This window comes from Pseudorasbora parva, chromosome 17, assembly GCF_024679245.1.
Source record: "Pseudorasbora parva isolate DD20220531a chromosome 17, ASM2467924v1, whole genome shotgun sequence".
Taxonomy (NCBI): Eukaryota; Metazoa; Chordata; class Actinopteri; order Cypriniformes; family Gobionidae; genus Pseudorasbora; species Pseudorasbora parva.
In genome coordinates, this window is record NC_090188.1 from 5,417,072 (window position 1) to 5,436,483 (window position 19,412).

The 19,412-nt window shown below is 36.8% G+C and overlaps 1 protein-coding gene across 2 annotated transcripts in view; it reads right to left on the minus strand.

Moving 5' to 3' along the window:
* Window positions 1–472: 472 nt before the first annotated feature.
* Window positions 473–19,412, minus strand: part of anapc1 (anaphase promoting complex subunit 1) — a 96,212-nt gene continuing 77,272 nt past the window's right edge. For both annotated transcript variants that reach the window (XM_067420623.1, XM_067420622.1), the window contains exons 39-48: window positions 17,770–17,856; window positions 15,580–15,697; window positions 14,890–14,967; window positions 14,738–14,805; window positions 11,305–11,443; window positions 10,944–11,030; window positions 7,382–7,477; window positions 5,428–5,632; window positions 2,609–2,743; window positions 473–886 (exon numbers count right to left, since the gene is read on the minus strand). In XM_067420623.1, coding sequence (XP_067276724.1) covers window positions 774–886; window positions 2,609–2,743; window positions 5,428–5,632; window positions 7,382–7,477; window positions 10,944–11,030; window positions 11,305–11,443; window positions 14,738–14,805; window positions 14,890–14,967; window positions 15,580–15,697; window positions 17,770–17,856 — 1,126 coding nt within the window. In that variant the 3' untranslated portion in view covers window positions 473–773. The remainder of the gene's footprint in view (window positions 887–2,608; window positions 2,744–5,427; window positions 5,633–7,381; window positions 7,478–10,943; window positions 11,031–11,304; window positions 11,444–14,737; window positions 14,806–14,889; window positions 14,968–15,579; window positions 15,698–17,769; window positions 17,857–19,412) is intronic.

The window sequence follows — 19,412 nt, forward strand, 5'->3', positions numbered from 1 at the left end:
TACAGTGCCTTTAAAAGTTGCATCTCAAAGTGCATATATTATATTTATATTTAATTTAATAATGATTTTTAATAGCTTTAGTTAATAAAAACAACACTGAAAAGGACAGCACGCCTCTCCTCAAGACAGGAATAATTTGTGTCCTGGTGAAGCTATTGCGGCAAAGTTTAATACTTAAACTTAGAGGTTTGTTTAAATCAATAAGTATGAGCAATAGTGAAGGGCGTTCACACAATTATTTGCAGAAACAGTGACTGGAAGCCAGTCTTTTTTATGATGATAATTAATGATTTCCAGGCAGTTAGTGGAGTAAAATTTGATGCAAATGAGCAGTGACATTATATGTAGTGTAACAATGGGAGTTGTGCAGGCGAGTTGTATGGCAACATCTTGCGATATAGTACACGTTGCATGTATAAAAGCCCCTTAATAGTGCAAACATCCCTAAAATCTGACGAAACCAGACCAGAACTTCTTTTATTTCATACAAGGCAGGCATACTTTATCAAAAGCATGTCCTTGAGTCATATTTATTGACTGAATTATAATAGGTACAAATATAGTTACAAACTATTTACATCAAAATAAGTGTTTCTTCAGAGCTTCTGTTCCTCACTTTAGCTCTTATCATGCCATAAAAAATGTCCACGTAATAAACCTTAAAAGTTGACGCAAGGCATTGTATCGAGTCGGTGGCTTGTGAGGACACTGCCACTGTACCTGGTTAGAGAGAATGTTGGTTGACCTCCAGGAATTGGTCTGAAGGAGTGCAGTTAAACTCCAGTATCATGATTCTGAAGAAACAGAGGACTCAAACGCAGCAGAGCACGTATAGGAACACCCAACTGACTGCTCTTGAGCAGCAACTCTGGGAAACAGGAACATCCTGTACAGAGAGACCACAGCAGTAATGTTAGGAGACCAAGTTCAAGAAAGGCTGGATGCACATCAGTGAAACATTTCAGAACATATTAATCAGATATCAGTACTTCAAAGAATAATTGCTCATGTCATTCTGAAACTGTATGACTGGTATGACCAGAGGGGTAAAAAGAAGGTTGAAATATCAAGAGCTGGAATATACCCCGATATACTTCAAGCAAAATCGAAGAACAAACTGGCGGGATTTCATTTCAAACAAAATGAACAGAAGAAATGAACCAGCAAATATTTCCATATCAAAGAAGATGGAGCCCCAGAGCCACGCCTATCTATTACATAATCACCACAGACCAATAGTAGTTTGAAGATGTTCAGCTGGAGTGAACTTTTACCCTAAGTTTCCTTTTGCAAGCTGTTTCAAAAACGTAACAAAGGTAGTCCACCTTAGTCGAGTTGCGTCCAAATGAGTTCGAGTCACAAAAGGGGCAGAGTCAGACTCCAATTACTTTAAAAGGTCCAAAAACTTTTACTCAAATACAAATATTTTATCAGTCAAAAATGGGTAATGAAGAGGAAAAAACATTAAGTCGCACTGGACTAGAAGTCGCATTTATTTTGAAATTGTTGTCCGTGTTCTGATAAAGAGGCGGTTGCGTTGCATGAAGCTGTAAGGCCGGCGACACACAACGTGACGTGAGCGTCTCGGCTGCGTGGCCGTTTTTATTTCGGCTCCCACGTTTACAGGTATATGCTTACCCTTGTGAATGGGGCTAAGGTTAAGAGATAGTTTTGAACACTGGCTTGTGTACTTCCTCAAAAATTGATTTTGGATAATTTTTTAACCCCAAAGAAGTTACAGACTGCAGATTTAAAGGGATACTTCCCCGGTTTTTCGGGGCAGCAGTGGCTCAGTGGTTCAAGTAGGTTGTCTACAAACCAGAAGGTTGGTGGTTCAATCCCCGGTTCCACCTGACCAAGTGTCGAAGTGTCCATGAGCAAGACACCTAACCCCAGCTGCTCCCGACGAGCTGGATGGCACCTTACATGGCTGACATCGCCGTCGGTGTATGAATGGGTGAATGTGAGGCAAAATGTAAAGCGCTTTGGATAAAAGCGCTATATAAATGCAGTCCATTTACCATTTTCATATTAAACTGTGTTATTCTCTTAACTAAAATGAGCTGATACATACCTCTCTCGTCTGAGTGCGTACACTTAAGCTTTCTGACGCGCGGTGACGATCTGATAGCATTTAGCTTAACCCACTAAGCCCAGTTCATTCACTATGGAATGTGGAAGATTTTTCAGGTTTTCGAAGATGTTTTTTCAAAGTACTCTCAGAAGTGCTATTCCGCCATACATTATAGTTCTCCTTTTTAATCCGCTTAGTAAAAGAGCCACGTTTCATTTTATGCCACCATACTAGGTCGTTCAACTATTCGTGTAACTGTATTTAAATAGGGAAAACGTGGGGGTGTTTGGTACTTCTAACTTGATTTCTGTTTGGAACCATAGTAAATGAACTGGGCTCGTCACCGCGCGTCTGAGAGAGATTAAGTGCACGCACTGAGACGAGAGAGGTATGTATCAACTCGTATTAGTTAAGGGAATAACATAGTTTAATATGAAAAGCAGTGAAGTATCCCTTTAAGTCAATGTCTTTAATAAAATAAAATAATGATAATTACTTAAAAAAGATAACCTATAATTTCGACCGTGCCCTCACCTTCCAGGTCAGACGCCACCATATTCTTGAGGCTGGGAATGGAGTGGTAGACCAGGAAGCAGGCCAGCATGTTGACTTCAGCATCACTGTTCACTGGCTGTCTTCTCAAGTACGCTTGCAGCACACGGCTGTTATCTGTTGTAACCAATAACAGTGTTGTTGGATTAATAGTTACAAGCTTCATGAAGAAATGATATGTGCATTTGTAAACATATGAATAAAGGTGAATAGAACAAGATGTGTAGTGGCTGCACCGTTATACTCCCCGAAAATTCCCAGGCCATAATTCCAGTATAGTAATGAGAATAGGGGGGAACAGTGTAAATAAAAACTGGACACAAAAATAAATCATTATTTTTTTCCTTTCGATTATGGACTGGAATCTGATCTAGAACATTCACCCTTTTAGACTTTATCAACCCTGCAGAGCATTCATGACTTTAGCCTTTCACACTCGCTGAAGGTGTTATCCAAAACACAAAATAAATGCAAGTCCTAAAATGCTGACGGGGGGCGCTGACACAAGAGGATCTAAAATAGAAATCTGAGAAAGCATATCTGAGTCACTATTAATGATGCTATGCCAAATATACACTGCAAAGGTGGCACAGAAGTGCTTCTGAAGTGGGAATTAGGCATCTTTACACAGACGGTTTAATACCGTTTAGAGGTGGCATAAATGCATTTACACTTTAAACTGTGTATTGTTATGGGCTTCAAGGTGGGTAAGAGCACGCATCATCTAGTAGGGCTGGATTAAAAAAAATGTGATTTCTCGATTTTAATCGATTCTCAGTTTGACGAACGATGTTGATTCTTAAATCAATCAATTAGTCATCCTGTTTTCAGTTCAATAAACGGAACATTGTAGTGCGCCTCCCATCCAATAAATCGCAATATTCTTTGTGCTTTGTTACTAATGATATGAAAAAGTCTCAGATTTCAAATGACGTCCATTTTATTACGAAATTCAAAAACATAAATACCGTTATGGCGCTGTGGCGTGACAGATTGCTGTAGCGCTTTAGTTCAAGAGAAGCAGCACATGAAATATCTCCTTCGCTTTAATTCGCCTTATTCACCTGGCGGCCATTTTGAAAACTCTAACGCCGTTGTGGGGTACACAAACCCGGAAGTTGGACTCCGATACAGTACTAATCAGTAGCAGCATTCTGTGTCACTCACTTTCTGCCTGCTGTGTGTAACAAAATCATGTAATGCATCACTGATAATATGTTTATGTATATATATTTCATTTGTTAATGTTTTTTAATTTTCCTCCTAATGTAATTTCTAATGTTCTGCCCTTTTCTGGTACGTTTTTCCATACTACAGCACAATATACAAGCAGGCCATTTGTATTCCTCCATACCAATAAATGTACATAGTTACCATTTACAAACCTAGACCAGTATGCCTATCAATGTTTTTGAATGACTTATTTCTTTCTGATGTTCAGTTGTAAAGTTATGAAAGACATCATCCATGTGTAATAAAATTGTACTTTAGATAAATGGACATTTTATTTTACATATATGAAGATCCAGTAGCTTATACATACACATATCTCCCACATGTAAATTAACTGTATCAACTATAATACTGATCTGCCCACGTTGACACTATATAATAGATTAAAATAAGCTGATAACATCACCGTTTTCTCCAGAATGACTACAGCCGAATCAAATTTTGTTGCAATATTGTCCTGTTTACACCGTGAAGCTGCTTTGGAACAATCGGTATCGTAAAAGCGCTAAATAAAGCTGACTTGACATGTCCCAGTCTTGCTATTGCTTGAGTCTTTCGAACTTCGTCTGTAGTAAAATGCAGAAATTACGACCAGGATCCCTTCTGATATTTTTTTAATCCACTCTCCATGTAATCCCTTATCCTCCGGAAAAGGATGAAAGGTTTGTCCTCTGTAGGGTTTTTTCCTGAGTGACGAAGTGCAGTGAAACAGAATGGTGCTACTGATTAGTACTGTATCGGAGTCCAGCTTCCGGGTTTGTGTACCCCACAATGGCGTTAGAGTTTTCAAAATGGCCGCCAGGTGAATAAGGCGAATACCAGTTACAGTGTGAAATAAACATGGATGAGCATCTGAAGTATGCTACAAGATACATTACAACTTTCCAAAATCCATGTCATGTTTCATGTGATTGCTCAATCAGTTTCAACTGTAGAAAGATGCCAGTAAAGCAGCTTGTAAATGATCATGTAACATTATATTTACCTCAGAAAAACCATATAGTGTCCATAAACTCATAAGCATTTTGATAAATATATTCACCATATTACATATTCATAATAATTATCAATGGTCTTCAAAATGTAATGCATGTATTAATAAATCCAGCCACCATTAAAAATGTGTGTTAATTTCAACAAATTAATTGGAGTAGAAATATGATTATGTAATTGTAAAGTTAATATTATAACTTTATTATTATAAAAAAACATTGAGTGTAATTTAAGTGTTGTACAGAAATCAGCTAATTTTTACCTTCAATATTACAGTAATGAACCAACTGACTCCCATTACAGCGTTAGTCAAGAGATGTTTTCCTTGAGAACATATATTGTACCTGATATATATCCACAAAATAATCAATATTGAATCAAATCGAATCAAAATCGAAGGCTTGTGAGTTGAAAATCGAATCATGAAATTTGTGTCAATACCCAGCCCTATCATTTAGTCTGATTTTTATGCTGCTTTGCATCTTTACACGGGATTTTGAGCAGGCACAGAACAGCCTTATCTCATCTGTGTAAAGACGCCTCTAGACGCTGATGCCCTTTGTCCTGTTACTCACCACAGAGCCATTGATCCAGGGCTCGGTCGGCTGAGCTCTTCATGACGGGCAGGAACTCAGAGTTGAGCAGAAGGCCCCGGGTCTGTTGGTGTGTCTCTCTGAGCCGCTGCTGCAGGACCCTGCTCTCACACAGCTCCAACACCAGCTTCATCTGCCACAGACTGAACGTCTCGCAAAGATCGCCCCGCTCCAGAGTCCGCACGGCCTACAGAGAGCATCACACACACACAAATCTTAGGACCAGTTCACACAGAATGTGTACCAACTCTTAAAAATACACGACATGTCAGTGTAAAGAAAAAAACGCAAGGTCTAAATGCAAAGTTCTTGAAAGCCGTGTCATGCGCTACAAGACGCAAGCACGAAAAATGGCGTTCTGCGCGAACAACCCATTATAGTGCAGTTAACTTGTGTAACAACTCCTGTCAAAATGCACTCCAATCACAACAGCAATCACCAGAAACGTAAGAATTATTGTGACATGATCGAGGGAAAATATACTCTATGGTTCAAAATTATACCCTTATTCAGCAAGGATGCATTAAAGTGTATAAAAGTGACAGTAAAGACATTTATAATGTTATATAATGTTAAATTCTGAAAAGGTATTATGGTTTCTACAGAAATATTAACTGAAATTTGCATCATTAATAATAATCATAAATGTTTCTTGAGCAGCAGATCATCAACACTGTAAAAAATGAACCATGGGTCTTGTAATTTTCACAAATAAATTAAGGTGATCATTGAAAATAGTTTGTATATTTTCTTTTAAAAATGTGGTTCAGTGTTGTATTATAGAAAATACTAAGAACATTTTACTAATAAAACCGAGAGTTTCCTAATTTTTCAAAGGAAATTTAAACAATTTTAAAGCTTGAATTGAGGAACCGGTTAAGCTGATAAAATTAAGGGAAATAAAGGCTTCCTATTTATTTTAAGAGCATTAGCTCAATTGTGCAATTTTATTTAGAGACAGCATTGTTAGTTCCCAGTATGCTTTGCATATGGCTGGAAATAGAGAGTTCATGTTGAATAACTAAGTGTTACTTTGTGTTTTTGAGTGAAGGGAAATATCTGTTAATGTTTAATGATCAGCTATGTTTCACTTTTGAGTTTCTGATATGTTGAGGTTTTGATCGTTACCATTCTGCAGAAGAGTAGAGCTTATGGTTAGATTGTGGATAACTGCATGTATACTAATAATATGTTGCATGTTTCTTTGCTCAGTGAGCAATAACTTTGCTAATGCCGGTGCAATAACAAGTTTGTTTCTACTTGTGCTGTGCTGGCAGCATAGGCAGCATATTCATTGTACAACATACCTCAGTCAAAATTAAACAGGTCATTCCATTCACTCCAATTTATACCCTTTTTACAATCAACATTAAGCATTTTTTAAAATATTAAATTGTTTCAAAGACTAAATCACTTTGGTGATTTTTCATGATGTTTTTAGGTAGATTTCATTAAAGAAATCAAAACTTAAAAAGTTCAACAACAAAAAAAATTGTGTTATATTGTTACCATAATTAACAAGTAATTACCATAATTTTAAGTAAATAGCACAATTTTTACAGTGAATGATTTCTGAAGGATCATGTGACACTGAAGACTGGAGTAATAGAGAAACAAATGACCTTTTATAATATATTCATACAGAAAACCGTAATAATTGAAATTATAATAATTTCTCACAATATTACAGTTTTTACTGTATTTTTGATTAAATAAATAATGCAGCCGTGGTGAGACTTAAGGACGGCAAACTTTTAAACATTATATATATATATATATATATATATATATATATATATATATATATATATATATATATATATATATATATATATAAAATACTAAAAAGTTTAAATACAAAAAAGATCAAAAAAATAAAAAATGCACAATTTTCATGTATTTTTAATGAATGCTTTCATGCTTTCATGTAACTGACCTGGTCAATAGAGATGTGTGTTGGCAGCATCTCTGGGTTTTCCTGTGTCACACATTCATACAGAATTGCTGACAATAAAGCCACCGTCTCCTGCTTCTGTAGAAAAAGAAAGCATGTGTAAACTTCAGCAACGCAACCCATACATCAACTTTCATTTATTTAAACCGTCATGTCTTTGAAGTGCATCTGGGGCATGAAGTTGCTTACTACAGAAAATAAAGTTCATCCCTCAGTTTGAAATGGAAATGTTTATTGTAATGCAACATAAGGGAAGTGTAGCAGGAAAGTAGGTCATATTTACTCTCATGTTTACTGTATTCATTAATATTAATAGCTACTGGGACACAAACAGTCCAAAACCCGATGAGTCGCCTCAGTAGGCAGCATTTAAAGGCATCATAAGACACACTCTTGATATTCACTTCGCTGTCTTATAAAATAGTCATTTTAGATAGTATACTAAAGTAGCTTGCATAAATCCTTAACAAAGGCAATTATAAACTGATTTAATAAAGTAGATGTCTAATTAAAATAGATTTGTTTACCCTAAATGTGTGATATTAATACTGTTTTGCTATTAGAATATCATGACATTAGTTAAGCAACAAGTTAAATGTCAAACTCTGTTGATAATAACTGTTAAGTCTCTGGTGTTGAGTTGAGTGGGTAACACTATCGTACTTGCAAAGTTAGAGTTAGCTGACCTGTGGCAAAGTAACTTATAGTTAGTAGAATGTCTAAAGTAGACTATCTAAATAAAGTCCGATCTTCTGTTTCCAAATCAGTCCCTTATGAGGGTTTCATGACGGTTGGGATGCATTCAGTGTTTACTATCTTGTTAAATGTTCTGCACCGAAGCTCCAGAAGTCATTTCATTTTCTCTTCTACCTCATACAGTAGGAAAGAAATGACAATAAACCTACTTTGATGTATTACGGTTATACGTTTGAAACTGAAAGCTTTTATTTGTGGTACCGCCCGCTCACCTGCTGAGCTTCCATTATAAGAGTATTTACTATAAACACATTTGACGTTTGTTTATACACAATGAGAGGGGCGATTTGCATTATTGCGTGTTGTATTTGACAACATACTAGATGATGTCCAGAGAGCTTAAAGAAATGTACGGAGAGTATTTGAGACATGCTTTTGATTTGGATATATTTTTCTATTTAAAGGCAAGTACTGAAACTAGGAACTACAAATTACTTTGGAACCAAATGTCCGTTTCTTTAAAAACATACATGTTTCTATCCTGGATGACTCTACACATTATAGTGCATTAATTGTGCTTATTTATGCAAAATGAGTGAGGCCTAAATAATTTTTCAACAACATGAGTAATATGTTGCCGATAAAACTTAACCTATAACAAATAGGGCTGGGTATCATTTTAATTGTAATGATTCAGATTCTGGTTATTGATTCTGATTGTTATTGATTCCTAGTTTTGATTCCAATGTTTAAAAAAAAAATTTGCACAGAAAAATGTCAAGCACAAGCACAAGAAGACTTAGCACTGTTTTTTGTGCTGCGCACGCATCCGAAACGAGCGCACAGAAAGCCGCCTCTCATACTGTATAGTTCTCTTACGCATTTTTTTGTATTTGGACGAACAAATAGACACACAAATGTCAAAATATTCTTGTAAACATAGGCCGTTATGTCTTAAGTAAACGTAAGCAGTTGACAGAGAAAACGCATGTGTAGCAGTATAATGGATCCGTGCAGCTCTTAAAGTGACAGCAGCCTAATAAACCTGCTAAAATCTCTATAATAACGTTTGTAGGGTTGGGTACCGAAACCTGGTGCCACTATACAACCAGTATGTACTGGACCAAATCCGAACGCAGATTTCGGTTCCTCATTTCAGTGCTGCCCACTTAAGTTCAAACGCGCTGGTGCCAGAGACAGACGCGCTCAGCACTCATCACGTATCACAACTATTCCATGTTTTCACCACATCATGTTTATTTTAGGTTTCAGACATTTAAATGCACATAAATACTAGCAAAAAACACACACTAATGTCTTTGGAAGCGGCAATAACTATCCTTTCAGACAGTTATAATTTTGACTACGTCTTATTCATATCATATTCACATTTTATAAGGAACTATATAGTTTACTCTATTCTTCTCCCAGTTCAGTGGTCACTTACTTTAATGCATTTCGTGAGACAAGGATAAATTTACGATAAATCTGACACATTTGATTCTCTGGTGAGGCGCAAACTAACATAGCAGCGCCCATCGCGCATTATAGATCAACTAACATGATCATTATGACAAAACACACTCACTTACATATATTTGAAAATCAGAATACCATATAGTTCATGATATAGTTAACATGTTATATTTTGAATAAAAAAGAAAAAATACATCTGTGATACAGCATTATTGTGGCTGCTGTGTGTCATTAGAGAAACACGATGCTTCGTCATGGAACAATAAGGCAATGTATTCTAAAATAGCCAGAGAATATTTCAGCAAAATAAAAAGCTGAACCTTGAAGATGGTAAAACATTTTTTTAAATAAAAAGCCATTCTTTAATGTCATGCATCGTCGTTTTGTGGCTCTATTTTTTTCTTCTTTTTTTTAGTATCAATTCAGGCACCGGTACCATTTTAAAAGTACCAGTTTGGCACCGTTATCGTAAAAAACCCAAACGATACCCAACCCTAAACGTTTGCAATGCATATTTTATATATAAAGTGCAGTTCTGTACCTGCATACCTAAAAATCTTAAAAGATTTATGTCATAAATCATATATTTTTTCAGTTTTGCTAATTTGTTTATTTGTTCTTTTTTAATCTGCGAGTCTTACTAGTCTATAATAATGTTTGAAATTGATATTAGTTAGGCTAGTTGTTTTTGCTATGGTATTTTTTTTAAATTGTTCTTTAGCCTGTTTATTTTTGTTCAGTATTCAGCTACAATTAAATGTTTTGCAATAAGACTAAAAAATGTGAATGATATCTTTTTAAAATCTTTTAAGGTTTATTGAGTGGACATTTTCATGGCATGATGTCCTTTAAGAGCTAAAGTGATGAACAAGTCTTCTTGCACTTGAATGGTTTCAAATCAGCTTTTCTGTGCACTCTTTGTATGTGTGTGGAGCATATAAAACAGCGCACGGGTCTTCTTGCACTTAAATGGTTTAGAGTCAGATAAGAGAAATCGATTCCTGAACTTAAGTACCTAATTCCAGAATTCTAATCGATTTTTGATTCCCAACCCTAATAACAGAACACAGAACATTGCTTTAAGATGAAAATGACCCATAATAGCCCTCTTGAAATACATTAACATAAAAACCCACGGCTGTTCTACTAAACACTGACGTGAAAACTTTTCATCTGTCATAGAGGCCTTTCACTTTACCAAAACAGTTTTTAAAAGATCAAGTTGTCTCAGAAGTGAAATTGTCTCTGACAGCGATTTTAGTATCCACACTGCTTTCCTTACGAATGCAGCAGCTCTGCAGGGACATGAACACTTTTTTCCGACTGCACAACCCAAGCACTTTGCCTTAAAACAACATGTTTATGGTCTCACATGCTTCATGTTTTCCGAGGCTCTGCAGAAGTATTCGGCGAAGGAGACCAAAGCAGCATCTGAGGTGAAGGTTGAGATGGCCTCGGGCTGTGTAGGAGATGAAAGAGTGGGAGGGAAGGGGAAAAATGGCTCATTGCTGTAGTTTGAAAGAGCACATTATGCTGCATTAATCCAATTAGGAACACAAGACCCCAGCACATAATCCTGAAACATCTTTATACCTTTATCCTCTGTATTTGCATGAACGGTTTAATGCTTGAATGAAATGGCAGCTTTACAAACAGACATATGACAGTAAATATTGACGGACATTGGCCAAACCAGTTTGTGGACAGTCGTTTGTTCGGGCACACAGACCGACCTTAAAAGTGCGAACCTCAGCGCTTCTATTGTTGAGGTTGGGGGCCAGTAAACTCTTCCAGCCTTGAGGGTCGTCCTTGTACGGGAGCTGTCCGGCACGCAGCTTCACGTAGAGAACGCCGTCTCTGGACAGGATGGATCTAGAAAACAGAATGACCTCAAATCACTCTATTTTTGGCCACAGTTAACTTAAAGGGTTAGTTCACCCAAAAATGAAATTTATGTCATGACTCGCCCTAATGTATTCAGCATTGCGTTCTCTTCTGTGTTTGTTTTCAAGCCTCAAATAAAGATTTGAAGAGAAGACTGATGCTGTAGTTTTTGTTATTTCTAGACCAAAATGTATTTTCGATGCTTCAAGAGATTCTATTTAACCAACTGATGTCACATATGGACTACTTTGGTGATGTTTTTATTCCCTTTCTGGACATGGACAGTATAGTGTGCATACACTTAGATACGCTGTCGAACTAAATATAAAATATCTTAAACTGTGTCTGAAGATGAACGGAGGTCTCACTGGTGTGGAACGACATTAGGGCGAGTCATTAATGACATTTCATTTTTGGGTGAACTAACCCTTTAAGCTCCGTTCCCAAATCTAGTGAGCTGTCTACATAAGGAGCTGCCTTCTAAAACAGCATACTAACTGAACTAAACGGGTGACGCACAAATAGAGCTGGTATTGATTAGTCTGAGATGTAAGCATGTCATTAAAGGTAGGGTAGATAGGAATGATCTAAAACACTTTTGTCCAAATTTGTTTAAACTTTCTTTATATGTCAATACATAATTAAAATGTAAGTTCTCTGAAAAGGAGAGTATAAAAATCGAGTGACTCTAGACTTTTTAATCTGCAATAAACACCGCTCATTATTTTTGTTCGGGACGAAACAAATGATTGGCTGGGGCGACTGTCACTCTCTCACTACCATGGTGATCACCGCTTTCGCTACAGGATCTGTCCACATACGCGCACCCGTTTGATTTGAGCAGTTCAAGAGGCAAGAAACCTAGGCAAAATAATGGCAGAGAAAGAGCATTCAAAATTCACAGTGCAGGCTTTTACACTCAGCGAAGGCAAACAATGCAAAAAAGGAAGACAGTACAATAAAAGGCAATGCACAAAAAGTCTTTGGATAAACAAAGAAATCAAACTCGAGTAAATATCTGCGTGGCTTTTTAACGATGGTGAGAATTGAGGGACCTGAAAAACGACTCATTGCTGGCTGTATTTCTGCTGGACAGGTAATCTTTCATTTTGATTATACATTTTTTTGGCTTATGTTTTCATGAAACTGCCTAATATAGTTGACATAACATTACTTAGCATAAAGTTAACATGTTATACACTTAGCCATTAGTAGAGATGATAAATACTCAATATGCTTAGCTCAAGTTGATCGCTGTTGTGTTGAATTTCGCAAAATTTAACTTTTAGATAACAAAATGCATGTGTAAAAGCCAGTACACCGCATCCAGGAACTTTTTTAGAACTAAGTTAGCTTTAGCTACTACTAATCGACAATGTTTTCATCATGGAAACTCTTACATGCAAAACACAGTATATGTTATGAATCTTACACAAAATTCATCTTCATCACAGTATAACTGATGTTATTGGGAAAACATGATGCTACCCATATTTTCTTTTTTCTTTGCCTTATAAATATAACTAGCTCATTACCAAATCAAACAAAAATATATTTTAAACTTTACCAGTATCGGTATTCTAGCTTGATAGTGAGGACTAAAAGACATCTTATTTTGTTTATATTCATACTGATAAAGTTAGATGTTTTATTACATGTGATTCTGACATGATGTAACTACATGCACACTGGTCTGAGGTAAATAATGCGTCTTCCAGCTGATTGGTCGGTGAGACACGTTCATGAATTTTGGGGGTGTGGCTTTGGAAAGAGCCCAGAAGGGAGAAGGTGGAGTGAATGGAAATAATGAGCTGTCTTTAAAACAGTCGTGAGAGGTCTACAGACACTCAATTTTTATACTTTCTTTTTCAGAGTACTTACATTTTAATTATGTATTGATTTATAAAGAAAGTTTAAACAAATTTTGGAAAAAAAGTGTTTACCTTTAAAGGATTAGTTCACTTAAAAATGAAAACGTCCAGACATTTTACTCACTCCATCTCATCCAAGGTGTCCGTGTCTTTCTTTCTTTAGTTGAAAAGAAAAATATGTTTTTTTTGAGGAAAACATTCCAGGATTTTAATCCTCATTAAAGACTACTATATGCAACCAAAATGTTGAAGGTCCAAATCAATGCCATTTTAAAGGGCTTTGAAGGGCTTCAGAGGCTCTGCACGATCCCAGGCGAGGAATAGGGTCTTATCTAGCAATGCCATCAGTCATTTTCTAAAAAAAATTGATATACTTTTTAATATAAATTGCTCATCTTGCACTGCTCTGTGACAAGCCACTGGTTGCACAATCATGCCGGAACGGTCACGCTAGACGTAGGCGGAAGTACCGCCCCAAGCAAACGTTGAATACAAAGGATAAATACAAACACCCTTTACCAAAAAACACTCCATCTTCAACTTAAAAATCACCCGACATCGTTGCTTAGCCTTTTTTTTTCTTTTTTCTTTTTGCTAAAGGAAATTTGTATTATTCTTCGTACGAGTGCTTTGTAAACAATGAGCATGACAGTTACGGCATAAATATGCAATCTGTGGCGAGCTGGAGAGCAGCATAAAATTAGCAATTTAGGTTAAAAAATATATACATTTTTATTTAATTATTTGAATATGACAATGGCTTGGCTAGATAAGACCCTATTCCTCGTCTGGGATCGTGCAGAGCCTCTGAAGCCCTTCAAAGCCCTTTGGAACTGCATTGATTTGGACCTTCAACATTTTGATTGCCATAGAAGTCTATAATGAGGAGAAAAATAAAAATACATTTATTTTCGACTGAAGAAAGAAAAGACATGAACATCTTGGATGAGATGGGGGTGGGTAAATTATCAGGAGATTTTCATTTTGAAGTGAACTAATTCTTTAAGCATAAAACTACACTACCGTTCAAGAGTTAAGGGTCTGTAAGATTTTTTTGTTTTTGAAAGAAGTCTCCTTCAAAATGCTCACCAAGGCTGCATTTATTTGACAAAAATTAATTTTAATTTAATTATATAATATTAATTTAAATATGATTTCAGCATCTTGTATGATTTCCTTTTTCCCCCCTGAGCTTGTCACAGTGCATTCTGGGATTGCTTTATTTTGAAGAACATGTGTTGCTCCTTAGATTGCAAAACGAAAATGCTGCCCACCTATTGGGAAAGCGTTTGCATCTGGGCCGGGGCTACGATGCCTCAAAAGACTGTCTAGATAGGCAGCTGAGGTTTTGGAGCAAAGCTCAAAGCGGTTTAGTTTGACCCTTTCTCTGTTAATCTACATCCAGACTTACTGCAGATGATGGGTTCCTTTACTGATGTCGATGTTTAGCTCCCAATATCTTGGACCTTTTACCTTAATCTGGATGCAAAGAGAAAAAAATTAAAGGTCAGCTTGAGGGAGTTCATATGAGCTATTCTTGGAAGTGGAAGTTTAATTTGTTACCCGTTTCAGAAGGTGAAGTTCAGGCAGCATGGTGGGAGCCATCAACTCCACGGTTGTCTCTTCGTACCACTGCGTCTCCTATTAAACATATACCACATGCACGCACAAACAGATTAGAAACAGAATGCCTTGCATCACAATGTATACGTCTGCTATGCGTGACTCTATGCCTGCGTGAGCAAAGACGTCCTTGTAATTGCTGTAAACAGCTGGTCCCATTCCTTTGGCTGGCGTCATTTAATTGAAAAGATGAGTCCTCTCAAAGCAGCAGGAGAGACACGGTCCGACGCCACGGTCAACCTTCAACAGTCCTTCGCTACGTTTATCACCCAAGAATCTCTTTGATGTGGCCCGATGGCTTCACATGCAATGGGACTCAATGTTGAGCTGCGTGCTAATTACACAGTCTTCAACAACAAATGGTATTCAAGTATATTTATTGAGAAAAACATAGTGATTTGAATAAAGAATTGGGATCGTGAAACGTGTCAGATCTGAATGTGTGTTTGCGGTGCACGTTTAAAGAGGCTTTTTGACCCGTTAATGAAGGTCAAATTCATCTTTAATGATATAATATAAAAGCTTTTTTCTAAAAATGAATAATCACTATAATAATATATAAATAATACTAAAATAACACTGACTGTAACGGCATGCAAGTGTACGTTTTGAAAGGCGTGCGGCACATACCTTGTAGGTGACATCTAGCAGAGCGTAGCAGGGTTTGAGAGTGTCCACGTCTACAGGAACCAGCAGACGAGGTTCTGCTGCGAGCACAGCCAGGTGGCGCAACGCCTGAAGGTGATACCTTTAAAGAAGAACAGGAACATATGTTTAGGAGAAACAAAAAAAGCTAATTTAAAGCTTGACATTAACATCAGCCAAATGCATGTGTATTTTTGCGGTGGCATGTACTGCAGTCACTTGAATAAATTTGAATAAATAAAGTCAATTTCACTTGAATAAATTGAATAAAGGCTAATAAATAAAATAAAATTATTGTAGTCTTTTTAAAAGGCATCTGAAATAATAAACTAAGTGCAATGTTTGTACTCATATCGATACTGAAATATCTGAAACGCTTCTAATACTAATTTTCCACCGAATAGACAGACTATGCCAGCTGTTCTTTCTCTCGCTCTCTCATCTCTCCGACAGCGAGTGACACACAAGCCTGCCTCCACTCACTCACTCGCTTCTTTTGCTCCGGATGACTATAGTTGGTGTTACAGAGCTCGAATTTTACTCATACCTGCAGATTTTGTGGTCACACCATGTCTGGCTATCATCAGACCAAGCTCAATATAAAATTGAACATTGGTCTGGAGAGTCTGCTCTGTATTTTCTACTGCACAAGATCATTATTTATTACATTATTACATTTATTACATTATTTATTACAAGCATTATTTGAATCACTCTGTATGCAATTGGACAGTCCTTCAGCCAATCAAACCACAAGAGGCCTGATCAACGGGAAACTACCCATCGTTTCTCTATCTGTCATCGTGTTAAACCCGCCAATAGCGCGCCAGGTGGATAAGCCAGTCTATGATTGGTTCCTGCAAAAGTGTAACAGAAGCAGTAGAAATTAATATACAGGTTTCCAGACCGAGCTGCCGGGCGAAATCAAATCGCCGACAGATCAGGCTTTACCAAATTATACTTTACCAAAGTGCAGCACAAAGCCACCTCTCAGTACAAAATTTAGTTATTTTTTGCTGCTCATTATGCTTAAACAGTCAAATACACAAAAAATAATATCAAAATGCCCGGTCTCGGTGAGAATTCACGTAAACAAAGTCAGTTCTCTTTTAGTGAACGTAAACAGTTGAGAAAGAAAACGCATGTGTAACAGTATAATGGATACGTGCATCAGGTCTTAAAGTGACAACAGCCTAATAAACCTGCTGCCAAATTATGAGACAATATTAAAATATATCTATATGGCAGTTTTTCCCCATGGTATTGATGTCAAAATTGTGAAAATGTTGAGTGGCTAGTGTGCAAAAAAGTTAATGTAAAGCCCTGCTTCCAGCCTAAAACCCAAACCTATCCACCAGTCTGACACAACTACTGTCAAGTGAAAGGTTTATGGTCCTTTCTGTTTTTTGTGGTTGAGGCAAAAATCAAATACAGTCTCCTCAGTAAGTATGTTTACTGTACATTTTTCGCTGCATCTGAATATGCCTAAATAGTGGTGGGTGAAAAACAATATGCGACCTGAGAAGCATGTCCAAATTCATAGTATTTTTTAACCAGTAGGTAAAAAGTACTTAAATTACCTACTACTTCTAGTGAGACTCCGAAGTCCACATCCGATAGACACTTTACTATAAACTATCCCATGATGCCACAGGAGAGGATTTGTGAATGCCATTGAAGCGACCCATATGATGTTGTAGGTCATATGACATTGACAACAAAGCAGATGTAGTGCGTTCATTTATACTACACACTTTCATACTATATAGAACATACTTTCAGTTGCGAACTAAGTTTCAATCCAAATGTAGTACCAACTATACAGTATGCGATTTCGGCAGCAGCTTAGACGTATTGTTTTATTTAAAATTTAAATTTATTTAAAAAAGTGTGATTGTGCAGTTTCTTTAAAATAAATGTCACTTGCTTTAATCCTTCGTCATCTAATGCAAAGACATTCACACATTTTTAAGTGCCTAATGTATAAAATGACATGCTGACACCATGAAGATAAAGGCAATTAACACAAACACATTCACGATTCTAGGTAACAAGTTTCTTTTACAGTAAAAGTGGAAGTGGTTTTCCTCAGAAGTGAAGACAATACAGCCATATTGGCTCATTGTGTTTGTGTGTGTGTGTGTGTGTGTGTGTGAGCAGCTGATGTGTATCTACCTGTTGTCTGTGCTGTGAGCAGGAAAATGAGGATAAAGTGCACAAAGGAGGGCAGCAATAGCGGAGTTGGAGGTGCTGAGGGTGTATCTGTAGGAAAAAAGTATGTCAGAAATATTTCAGTCTGGATTAGGTTTTTGACTGACAGCATATTACCAGCTGAGTGAGGGAAATGTAAATCAGTGAACAATACATGAGAACTGACATCAGAAAATTTGTACAGTCCAAACAATGGACGCACATGCTGCATATTCAATTGTCCCAGGAGGCAATATTTCAGAGTGCATGTGACATACGCAATTGTGTAGCGAGCGGGAAATTGGTCATCCATTGTTCACTGTTACTATTTGTGCTCTTTCAAAGGCCTCACTTAAAAATAATGGCCGAGTTGAAGAGTGCACTTGAACAGGTTCTGACAGGACGAGAGGCTCTTACTGTGCCTTTCATTGACCTGGTTAGAGGTCAAATGATTTTGCTTTAACAATGTTCAAGCGCCTGTGTACCGGCCCACCACACCACCTGCAGCTCACTGCATCACACACACGCATTTCCATTCATTTGCTATTTTCTCATATTTACAGCAGCAAGAATGTAGGGTGGCATCTGGCATTTTTGGATAACGTAAATGATATGGTTCATGTGAGGTCATGTGGTTTCTTCCACTTTTAAACTTGGTGCATGAAGAAGCATCATTGCAAATGTGACGTCAATGATGATCCTCATGCATCGTGTGGCCAAATGTAACTTTCAATATGTAGAAGTATGAATGACATGAGGATGAGTAAACAATAACAGAATTCCTTTGTGGATGAACTTCCTTTAATGCATAATATATTGGAGAATAAAATGGGGGGTCAAAGGAGATAAAGAAGCCCTTTCGTAACAGAGGAAGTGTTGTGATTAAAAGCTATTATTGTAGTTTTAAAGTCAGAGGACAAAAATACAATAATGCTTTATCTGCGGTTATAAATAGCATTGATTGTAGCTGGCATGCTCTCATGCTTTGCTTGGCCGTATACCAACAACCTTTATCCGGAAGAATTATTCATGCCTGTGTGGTAGGAGTTGAAAACCAAAGTTTAATATAGTGCTGCAGGAATGAGCCCTTAAACCCAGAAAAACATTAAGCATTCGCATTTTTCAACTTCCAGTTCCATCAAGCGAATGGATTTTTTGTGAAATCTGAAATTAGGTCTTGTTTACACAAGCTCAAAACAACATAAAATATATTAATAAATAAAAAGCAGTAATACCCCACTCATGTTTCTTTTAAGCGTTTACATGTCTTGAGAAATGCTAGTTTGGACTATAGATGTTGTTGTTTGTTCGTTTATACCCTAACTTAAGCTTTTTACATCTGCCAACTGTATTTAGGCTTCCAAATCGGGTTCATTTGTGAAGATTATGTTGATGAACAAAACGTGTAACAATAATAAACCTTAACTTTGAGTAATAATCCAAAAGTTAAATGAAAACCCTTTTTTTCAAGGGAACCAATGTGATGACAAATTCAGATTTGCCCAACAAAAATACTTAAATACTTTAAGCTACAGTATAGCTATAGTAATAGTGATGCTTGGCTTCGCAAACACTACAAAAAAAAAACAACGACAATAAATGTGTAGTATGGGTAAAGATGAACTTAG